The sequence below is a fragment of the Molothrus aeneus genome, chromosome 20 (genome assembly GCF_037042795.1).
Source record: "Molothrus aeneus isolate 106 chromosome 20, BPBGC_Maene_1.0, whole genome shotgun sequence".
Lineage (NCBI taxonomy): Eukaryota > Metazoa > Chordata > Aves > Passeriformes > Icteridae > Molothrus > Molothrus aeneus.
This window is the reverse complement of record NC_089665.1, coordinates 9,450,093-9,460,925: the sequence shown is the minus strand read 5'-3', so window position 1 is coordinate 9,460,925 and position 10,833 is coordinate 9,450,093. Positions and strand designations below refer to the sequence as shown.

Genomic DNA, 10,833 nt, shown 5'->3' with positions numbered 1-10,833 from the left:
CAAAGTCTCTCTCCATGGCTCTTGGAGCCCCTTTGGGGCTTCTGAGGCCGCTGCTCAGCCGTGTCTCCAGCGCTGCCAGAGCACCCGAGCTCTGAGGGGCAGCAGCTCCTGCCCCTCAGGATCCTGCGCTGTCCCTGAGCTCTGCAGCCTGGAGACGCTGCAGCTGGGGGACGCCTCGGCCCCGCGGCCTTTCCCCCTTGCCGGGGCTGTCTGCCTGCGGCATTCTGTCCGTTCTGCACCTTCCCCCGGCTGCCCCGAGCGGGTCCCGCCCTCACGGCCCCTCAGGATCCCTCTTGGTCCCTCAGGGCTCCCTCTCGGCCCCGCCCATCAAGCCCCGCCCTCTACGTGACGTTACCACGCGGAGCCGCCCGCCCCTCCCCGCCCCACGTGCGCGGGGCGGGCCCCGGCGCGCGGCGGCTCTCGCGAGATCCCCGATGTAAACAAAGCCGCGGGGCGCGCGGCGGGGGGGGGCAGCGCCGCCCTCCTTTCGCCGCCACGGCCGCGTCTCGCCGCGCCCCGCCCACCGCCGGGCAGCGCGGTCGCCGATTGGTTGAGAGAGGGACGCGGCCCGCCCCCGGCGCTCTCCGATTGGCTGCGGGCGCGGTGCGCTTGGTGTCATTGCCCGGGGGGTCCCAAACAGTGTCAGTGGCGCCGGGAGCCCGGCAGGTGAGGGCGGCCCGGGCCGGGGGCGCGCGGCGGGGCCGCGCTCGGGGCAGCGCTGCGGCGGCTCGGAGCGGCCCCGCGGGGAGGCCGGGCCAGGCAGCGGCCGGAGCGGAGGGCGGCGGGCAGGGCAGGCCCGCCCGTGAGGCCTGGGGGACCCCTGGCAGCTACGGGCGGAGGGCGCGGGGTGCGGAGCGAGGGGCGGCCGGCGGGGTGGGCGCGATCCGGGAGGCCGCGGCCCCGCTCTCCGGGCGGCGGCGGGAGAGAGGCCGGGCAGGTCGCGGTGTTTGTGTGGAGTTGCTCAATAGCGGCGGCGGAGGTGCCCAGGCCGGCCCGGCCGCTGTCGGGGCTCCGGAGGGTCGGACGGCCCCGGCCCCTCAGCGGCCCCGCGGGTGCCCCGCGCTGAGGCGCGGCCGTGCCGAGGCCCAGAGCCCGAGCTGGAACTGTCCCGGTGCTCGCTTCCCCTCGGGCTGGGGTGCCACAAGGTGCTGGCACTCAGGGCACGGCACGGGCGGGTGTCCGTGAGGTGATTTCATCCTTTCCGTGAGGTGATTTCATCCCTTCCGTGACATTTCGCCTTTCAAGGTTCCTCGGCGCGTGTGTCAGGCTGCTGTTGTGTTGCTGAACGTTTTGTTACTAATTACTGTTTTGCTGCTAATTTCCGAGTGGTTATCCTCCCTCCCTCAATGGGCTGGTCCTTGCAGAGTCTGGCCTGACGTGAAATGATGCTGATAACTGATACCACCTTGGGCATTTGGCTTTTTCTTTTACTTTGTGAACAGGTTTGGGGTGGGGGGACAGCACAGAGCAGCTGAGGGGGCTCCCTGAAGAGCTGGCTGGGATCTCGGGTGCTCCTCAGGTGCTTTCTGCCTGTAGGAATGTCACACAGAATTTTCCCCTGGAGAACAGAAGGGTGAAGGAAAGCTTGAGGATGGCACAAAAAGCTGCCATAAAGCAGCAGAATGTGTGAGCTGCAATGTAACCCATGTTTTCATGAGTACAGTACACTGCAATTGTGATTGCACGTTATTTTTATATAATTGTTTTCTGAGACAGCAGCCCATTAGGAAATAGTGGGTTCTGTAATGGTGATGACAGCTGTGTACCTGTACCACTATCTTTAATCATGGAATCATAGAGTGGTTTGGGTTGGAGGGCTCCTTCAAGATCATCCAGTACAGTTTGAGATGATTTTCCACTTTATCATGCAGGTGTGTGGGGTTTGGTTTTATATTTTCACAAACACTCCAGGAGCTGGAGTGATTGAAGAAGTTTCCCGCTTGGTGCGCCATTTTCTTTTTCTCGTTAAAAAAAAGTGCTGTAAAGAGTCCTGCAGGCGTGTGTAGGTGAAATTTCTCTCTCACCACCCTGAAGAACATATGAGGAACTTGTGCAACACCCAATCCTGTGGCAATTTTGGTGAAAGCGCTGTGTTTGCTGCAGGTGTGTGCCCGGAACGATGGCGACAGAGTCCCCGCGCCGCCCCAGCCGCTGCACTGGAGGAGTGGTGGTTCGCCCTCAAGCTGCCACGTAAGAACCTTCTAGAAGAGCAGCCCTTTCTGAAAAGGGCTTGATTTTCTTGTGGAAGAGCCCAGCCTGAGCTGGTTTGGGTTTTTCCCCCCCAAATCCAGCTTGTGTTGACGCTGCAGCTTTGCTGCGTTGAGCGTTGTCCAATAAAGTCAACACGTGGCATTTCTGTGTCCCCAAGTGGGATCCCATCCTTTGCCATTGCACACCAAAGTTGTATGTTTAAAAGCTAATTACTGCAAAGTTTTGTTGTTGTTTGCACCATTTTGCTGTACAAACACTGCAGTGTAGAAGAGTGATGCCAACTTCTTCCTTAGGCCAGAGGGATGTGCCACATGTGATCCTTTCTGGCTGTTCTTTTAAACAACACCAATCCCAGGAGTGGATATATTAAAGCACACACAAAACTTGCCATTAAAGTCCTCCAGGAAGAAGAATTTTGGATTTTTTTTTTAAATTTTATTAAAAGAACAAGAAAAAAGGAAGAAGCTCCACCCTTCTGGTCAGAGCACCTGCCAAACACTTTTTGTGCCTGGGCATCCTGATTTTCACTGTGTGCACATGGGAATGCTTTCATGGCAAAAGAGCTTTTTGGCTGTAAGACAGCCTAGAAGATTTATGGTCTTTGTCTGTTAAAGGAGTTTTGTAGCAATTTTTCTTCCTTCCTTGGGATGTGTATGCTGCTACAAAATGGTGTCATATGGAAATGTCCACTTCAGGGGGTGTAACTGTGCCCTTGGAGATTACTCTGTATTTCCAGAAACAAGATTCACTTCATTTTTATTGAAGATCACAAGAACCTGATTGTTGTAGCCCAAAAAATGGTGTTAGAACTTTGTCCTGCAGCCGTTTTTTTAATGTGGCACAATTCCTCAGCAAATGCATTTCCTGTCTGTAACATTTTCTTCAAAATGTGCTTTATGAGTATTATAATAGAAAAATGCTGTAAGAAGTTGATTGTCTGTGCTGAAGATGATGATCTGTTCTTTTTTTAAACATGGTGTTTTGTTCTTGGGGTACCTGTTTGTGCCTCAGAAATGTCTTTTTTTTGTTTTTTGGTGAATCTGTGTGTGCTGAGCACTCAGCAGAATTCTGCTGCTCATGTTAACTTTCTACATCATTATTAAAGGAAGATTGGGCTTTTTTTGTGGACTATGTTGTTTTTAACCACTTTTAAAGACATCTCCCTGGAATTTTTTTCAACTTTGGGGGAGATTTAGAGCACACACTGTGAATAAAACACCTCCCAAACATCAGCTTGGGTTCAAGATGTGCTTGGGGAGAGGGGAAAATGTGCATTGCGTGAACCACGAAGGCAGCATGACTCTGGCTGCTTGGCATTCCCAGGCCAGCTTCAGACACTGTGTTTAATACTCCACCACCTGTGGCCAGGTGTTTTAATAAAGGTGTGCAGGGGCAGCTGGGGTGACCTACATAAATCAGAGAAGAATCAGCACAGGAGAAACCACAGCTCATTTGTAAGGGCTCAGCCTAAAGCTGGGTGGGACAGTCTGGGATGGCTGGTTTGCTTTGGAGTAGGCTTTCTGGAATGTAAAACTTCCTATTTTAGATTTACCTCTGTTTTCAAAGAGGTGTTGCAGCATTTGGGTTCAAGTATCTTCTGGATAGTTGTGTGTAGGCCTGAATTCTCCAGAGTGCTGCTGCATTTTCAGTGCTAAACACTCCTGCTTTTATTAGAACAATCTTCCACAGCTGCAGAAAAAAGCACCTTTGGCCATCCAGAGTTCCTAATTTACAGTTCTCCTTCGTTGCTATGAGAAATCTTGAGTTGGCACAGGAAAAATTGCAACAGCATAAAAGTTGATTTCAGAGCTGCCGAAGCTGTTGCCTAAAGACAACAGCTGAAGGCTTTTCTGAGGTAATCTCAGAGTTGAAATCTTGAGTTGGCACAGGAAAAATTGCAACAGCATAAAAGTTGATTTCAGAGCTGCCGAAGCTGTTGCCTAAAGACAACAGCTGAAGGCTTTTCTGAGGTAATCTCAGAGTTCCTGAAGGCAGCTCCTGCTGCCAGAGTGTCTCAAGTGTTCTCGTGGCTCACAGCAGCAGTTCCTGCAGGGTTTCAGCACCATCTGTGTGCTGCTCCCAGCCCACACCGTGGTTACTCAGCACTCACACAGGGACTCCCTGCTCGTGCAGGGATGGGTTACTCAGAGCACTGCCTTAACTCTGCCCCATGAATGTGTCCTGCACTTTAAACCCTCCCCAGCTGATGCTGCTGAGGAGCTTCCAGCAGGGAATAAGCTTCCCAAGCTATAAATTCTCAGCTGGAAATGCCTCTCCTTGCCATTAGGGAAGGTTTTGCTCCATCCCTGCCCCTGAGCACTGCCAGCATTGTCCATCACGCACAGGAGCTCTGGCACTTTGTTTGTGCCACCAGGAGAGCTCCAGTCGTTGTTTAAATCCTCATTTGCGTGTTTTGTTCAACCTGAGGGGTGATTTCCAGATCCCTGCACCACCTCAGGCCCCTCTGATGTGGAGAACATGGCTTATTCCTTGAAGTTAGATTTTATACATCTCCCCCAAGCAGTTATTCCATCAGCAGCTATCACCTGGCTTTTGTACAGACTTTTATTACTCTTACTTAGTCCTGTCAGAACTTCCAGGCCACAATTCACATTATCAGAATTTGGCAGTCAAATTAAGTGCCTGCATTGCATGCTCAGTATTCTCCTATGTGCTAAAAGTTGCCCATGCTTCCTTTTGCTGATCTAATTTAATAATTCATGACCATTTCTGAGCTCCTTTGGCTGAAATTCTCCTTCTGTTTTCCAGGGAACAGTCCTACATGGAAAGTGTTGTTACCTTCCTCCAAGATGTTGTGCCACAGGTAGGGTGTGGATCTTTAAAGCTACTTTACTGCTTTCCTTCAGTGCACAAAAAAGCAGTGTCAGGAATCCTCACTCTGCTTTGTAAATGTATTATGTCACCAAATAAATAAATAAATAAATAAATAAATAAATAAATAAATAAATAGGTACATTTATATCTTTTAATGTATTTATATACAATAAATATGGCACTGGAATGGTCCCTTCCAGGTTGCCCATGGGCCTCCCAGTAGCAGGAGGGAATTAATTTTATTTTACTTTTTCCCGTAGTCCCTGGTGGAGGGGCCCTGCAGCTGATTGCAGCTTCAGGAAATGATCCTGATTCTGATTCCAAGGAATGATTTAGTCTCTTGTTTCCTCATGAATTTCCTCTTGGGAGTTCCCAGTGCATTTATTCTGCAATGATACAAACCCAATGCCCTCAGTAATATCAATTTGTGCAATGCATTTTGGACTCAGGGTTCAAATGAAACAGAATGAAAGTTTCAATGAAGAGATTGCTGCATTCCAAGCCCCCCATTCCCCCTGGCTGCTTAAAGGACACAGTCTGTGTTTTATTTCCCACATCAGCTTGCCTTGGAAGCGTGGAATGTGATTTGTTTTGAAAAGTAAAGCCCCCACTTATTTTTCACATTTGTATTTTTAGTCCATGTTGTTGCTTTTCTGGCATGTATGAAGTGATTATACAAGATGTGTTCATATTTAATCCCAAATGGTGCTCAGTACTTTGCTATAATTCACTTGGCAGGGAGGGTATTTCAGCTTCTCCTGAGGACTGTAAAACCTCCAGCCTGGAAACACTGCAAGTCTCACTCCACAATTCCTTTTTGTATCTCATCTTTTTATGGGGGTCTGTAGAACACAGGGCTGAAACATGGACCTGTTCTCCTGCAATTGCAGTTTATTCTCTTTTAAATGGCTGCATTAAAGTTGTCACAAACAGAACTGGAAGGTGTCAGCAATATAAACTGTGGAGTAAAGGTTTCTTTCTTTCCTTAGTCTGGCTTGCAAGGCTTTTAAGTGAATTAAAGAGAATTTTAATGATAAAACACCTCATGTGAGAACCTCCAACAGGGCTGAAGTTCAAGACTGTGGGAGTCACTGTGTTGAATTTTATTAACTCCCTCCAATCACGTGGCATTTCCCACCTGCCCCAGAAGATTTATTGTCACAAATATTTGGTTATTCCTGCACCAGTGAGTGATGTTCAGCCTGGCTGTGTTGTGTGGGTACTGGTGACAGCGAGCTCCATGGATCATGTTTGTGGTTTTTAATAGAATTCCTTCTTACAGGGGGAGAAAAACCACTGTTCATCTGCCCTGTTTCAACCCTTTTGCTTTTTGTCCAGGCCTACAGTGGAACCCCACCAGAAGAAAAAGAGAAAATTGTCTGGGTCAGATTTGAAAATGCAGATTTAAATGGTATGGCTTCATTTTCTCCCACTTGTACTTGTGAGTTTTGGGTCCATGTGCAATAATTCCAGTCAGCTTTCTCTGTAATAGAATAACCATGAATATTATGATTTTCTTGAGTAAAACCCCTCTTAAATGACATTTTCAACCATGAGGGAATGAGCAGAGCTCACTGACAGCATGGAAGCATCAGAGAGAGAAGATTTATTTGGGGTGGTGAAAGAGGATGTTTCCAGGCCCAGTCAGATCAGGCTGCATGAAATAAATTTAAACACAACAGGAAGAATATTCTAAGGAGTTTTGTTATATGAATCTAAAAAGGGAATGCCTGAGATTTTAGAAAAAATAAAGGGAAAGCAAACCCACAAGCAAACAAACCTTAACTGGCCAGAGATGGCCATAAAGATATTTTTATATATATATGTATATATATATATATAGGGCCACATAGAGATTATAGGTCATTTCTAGTTTATTAACCCTGATTTAGGTTCTCTCTCACTCCATCCCTAACCTTCCTTTCAAAAAAGGAACGGGGATAAACAGATGGAAGAGCTCAGCTCTGACTGGGGAATCAATCACCATTTTCTCTTAGACCATGTTGTTACCCAGAAAATTTTTTCTCCAGTATTTTAAATTTTGAAGCTTTCTCTTTGTGAAACTTCAACAGGGATGCTTGCAGGTGCAAATATAAAAGAATGTATTTCAGTATTGCTCCAGCATGAAAATGTAAAGCACTTTGATTACTTTTAGTTCTAACAATTGAGGGAACACCTTCTAAAGTTGTTGAGAGCTTGATCCTGACTTCTAATGGTGCCTTTGCTGATGAAATGTCCTTCAGATACCTCCAGGAATATGGAATTCCATGAGATCCACAGCACTGGGAATGAGCCCCCGCTGCTGCTGCTGCTTGGCTACAGCGATGGGATGCAAGTGTGGAGCATTCCTGTGAGTGCAGAGCTCACCCCCCTTCCCTCTCCTCTTCCCTGTCAGTTCTGTGTTCCAACCTCAATATTTTACTGCATTTCTCCCCCTGAAGGGAGAGAGCCAACACTTCCCATCCACGTCTCATGGCTTGTGTGTAATGTGCTTATCTTCAGATAATCCTGAGCACAGCTCAAACACTTCAGTTCAGGTACCTGCAGATTTTTGAGGGCTTTTTACACATTATTCTTGCTAAGTCCATTTCCTGACTCAAACTGGGAACAGTGTTTGCCATTCTGGAGTAGTTTATAAACCCAAAACAAAACTGGATTTTGTTTTTTAGCAGAAAAGAATAAAGGTTTAAGAACACCAAGAGGATTTGTTTGTCCCAGGAACTCCAGTTCATTTCCAAACTGAAACTGGGAGCAGTGTTTGCCATTCTGGAACCGTTTCTAGCCCCAGAACAAAACTGGATTTTGTTTTTTAACAGAAAAGGATAAGGATTTATAAACACCAACAGGATTTGTTTGTCCCAGGAACTCCAGTATGACAGTATTAATAGTATTTTACAGTCACATGTTTGTCATGCACATGATTTGCAATTTTAATTTTATGAAGGCCTCTGTGTGCATATGGGTTTGATTTCATGCTGTCATCCCCACGCCCTGGTTTGTGTTGCAGAGTGGTTTATGGGCACGTGGTCTTCATTTGGGGAATTTCCCCCAAATTGCTCAAAATGAGAGAATAAAGTTGAATATAGTAGGTCATAAAATTCTGAACTTAAAAAAGCAAAATTGCTCATAACACCTTATCCTTCAGAATAAAACAGAGAGGATGGAGTTCTTTCCCTTTGTAAAATACATTGGTTTTTAAAGAAATGTGTGTATTTTACAACTTTCTGGTTAGCTGTGTAGGACATGTGTTTATATACCAGTAGCTTAGAAAATAATGTTAATTTCTAAAGCAAAAGTTCAGTTTAATTGAGTTCTATGGGTGTGGTAGGGCTTTCCCCTTCTTTATTGCATCTTATTATCCTCTTGATTGCATCTCGTTAGCACAAATGAGGAAATAAGCTGATGAGGTTTTGTGCTTGAAGGAATGTTTAACAGAAATGGAATGAGACCGAATATACTTCGCTAAATTTCAGTATTTTGTAACTGTTTATTAAAACTTAGGAACTTTAACTGAAACTTGGGAGCGTTTCAGCCAAAAATGGGATTTTCCCTCGCGGTGCGTTACACGAAGCGCCCACACGGGGGCGCTGGGACACCGGGCAAAGAGCGGCAGCGCCGCCTCATCAATCATTCATTAATTAATTAATTACCATACCCTCAGCATCACAGCGGCCGGAGCTCCGGTATCCTCACAAAATACCCCATTTTACCCAGCTGAAATGTTTTTATCCGGATGATCCTGTGCTTTCTGCTAAAAAAGGATAGATGTTGTTTCTGCCATGGAGAGATGGTTTTGTTTTCTTCTTTTTCCCTCCTTGTGTCTGAATGAGCCACAAGTTAGGCCATGGAATGACCTGATTTTGCCTTCTTTTTAGTAGGACCATACAGCCAGGTTGTCTTTTTTTCCCCCCTCAATGTATTTCACTTGTTCATCATTCCTAGCTTTTGATAGTATTTGCTATATCAGGAAAAATAAAAATAAAGTTGCAGGACAGCTTCTCTTAGTGTTGTTCAACCTTTGCAGGAGTATGAGCAGAGGGGAAGTGCAGTGAAATGGAGAAAATGCCAAATGTGGAAATATTTTACCATGCACCTTCAGAATGTCAGCTGTGGGGATATTGCATCATTTTGCCAGCCCTTTATTTGGATATTCTGTGAAATTCTGAGAGCCCAGCCAGGGAGGTGCAGCCTGGACCTGGCCACTTTGTGTTAGAGCAGTGTCAGTGTTGGAATGGCTCCTCTGACAGTGCAGATTTTCACAGAACAATGATCTTTAACATCAGCTTGAAATATCTTTGCAGAGCAGGATTTGTGTATCCAACAAATTGAGAGGGAACATAAACTGGAGGGGTTTTTCATAAATGGAGGGGTTTTTCATAAACTGGAGGGGGTTTTTCATAAACTGGAGGGGGTTTTTCATAAACTGGAGGGGTTTTTCATAAACTGGAGGGGTTTTCCATGTTGTTGCTTCTCCTTTGTGTTTTCCCCCCTTGCTCAGCCTGAGCACAATAAAACCTGGCAGCTCTGTGATTGACTTAATATTATTTAAGAGCTTATTTGGCAACACTTTTTTGTGCCCTTTGCTATTACACAAACCTTCCTTCTTGGCCCCACTGACTATTTAGCTTGTAATTAAGCAATGTTATTCCAGCTAAGGAAAAAAATAACCAACTCTGCATTCTCCAGCTTAATCTGCAAAAGCAACAATCTGACATTTATGTGCAAATCTCCTCAGGAAGGTCATTATCTGTAGCATTGTGCTTTTTTATTCCTACAATTGGCCCTCTATTCAGCACTTAATAACGTGTTGCAGGCAGCAGGGGTTGTGTGTGAGTGATTATGAAGTGTTTATGACAGCTCCTAAGCCCACACTCCTGCTAATGGTGCTCCACGGCCTTGCCCACACCTCTCTGCGAGCTGAGAGAGCTTTCACATTAACATCTCCTCCGAGGAAGAGCCTTGGAGTACAAAAGTGTGATTTGCAGAATGGGAGATACCATTAGGGAGGCTTCAAAGGCCTGGGGGGTGTTTGGGGGAGCCTGGCTGGGGAAGGGCAGCACAAGGTGTCCATCCAAAGGGCTGGGCTTTGATCTCTGCTCTCCAGTGGGGGTGGCAAGCTTAAAAGTGGCCTTAAAATATTCCTGGGTAAGTGGGGAGGAATCTGGGGATACACTGGGAGTTCCTGTGTGATAATGGTGCACCGGAGTTGTGTGTTTAGTTTGGGGTTTGTGTTTTGCTCCCAGTTTGGTGTTTCAGAGACAACTGGAGCTGCTTTGAGCCTGGTGTGGGTTCCACGTGGCTGTTCTGGATGTTCCTGTCCAGGGAATGCACCTTGGCTGCTTGGCTTTTGTTTCTCATCGTAGGCTGGGAGTTTCAGCAGTAGAAAAATCACCTTAATGTATTGGTTCTTGTGACAATTAGGAACTTACACATCCCAAGCTGCAATCCTTGTTCTGTCCAGGCCTCTTCCTAGAGGGAATCACTCAGAAAAACGGAGTAAAGACCTGACCCAGTGACCCTGAAAAATGTCTGAGGACTTTACAGAACTTCCATGCAAACCATTTGCTGAGGCTTTGGGATTTTACACTGAGGAGGCACCAGTGTGCCAGAAATGTGGTTTTACAAAACTTCTGATTGCATTAGCACTGCCATAATTTAAAGCACCAGGTGCAGCTTCATCCTCAGGGCAGCCACTAGAGTAACATTCCTTGAGCATCTGAACTCTCACAATCTTTAGATAATTACAGAGATCTTGTTCAATGGAAAAGCTGAGAGAATTTCTAAACT

At 46.6% G+C, this 10,833-nt stretch overlaps 1 protein-coding gene across 8 annotated transcripts in view; it reads left to right on the top strand.

Moving 5' to 3' along the window:
• Window positions 1-621: 621 nt before the first annotated feature.
• BCAS3 (BCAS3 microtubule associated cell migration factor) overlaps window positions 622-10,833 on the top strand; it is a 300,365-nt gene continuing 290,153 nt past the window's right edge. For 5 of the 8 annotated variants that reach the window (XM_066563443.1, XM_066563449.1, XM_066563447.1 and 2 more), the window contains exons 1-5: window positions 622-666; window positions 2,104-2,190; window positions 4,981-5,035; window positions 6,385-6,457; window positions 7,290-7,396. In XM_066563443.1, coding sequence (XP_066419540.1) covers window positions 2,120-2,190; window positions 4,981-5,035; window positions 6,385-6,457; window positions 7,290-7,396 — 306 coding nt within the window. In that variant the 5' untranslated portion in view covers window positions 622-666; window positions 2,104-2,119. The remainder of the gene's footprint in view (window positions 667-2,103; window positions 2,191-4,980; window positions 5,036-6,384; window positions 6,458-7,289; window positions 7,397-10,833) is intronic. The other 3 variants (XM_066563444.1, XM_066563445.1, XM_066563446.1) reach the window with 2 other exon arrangements.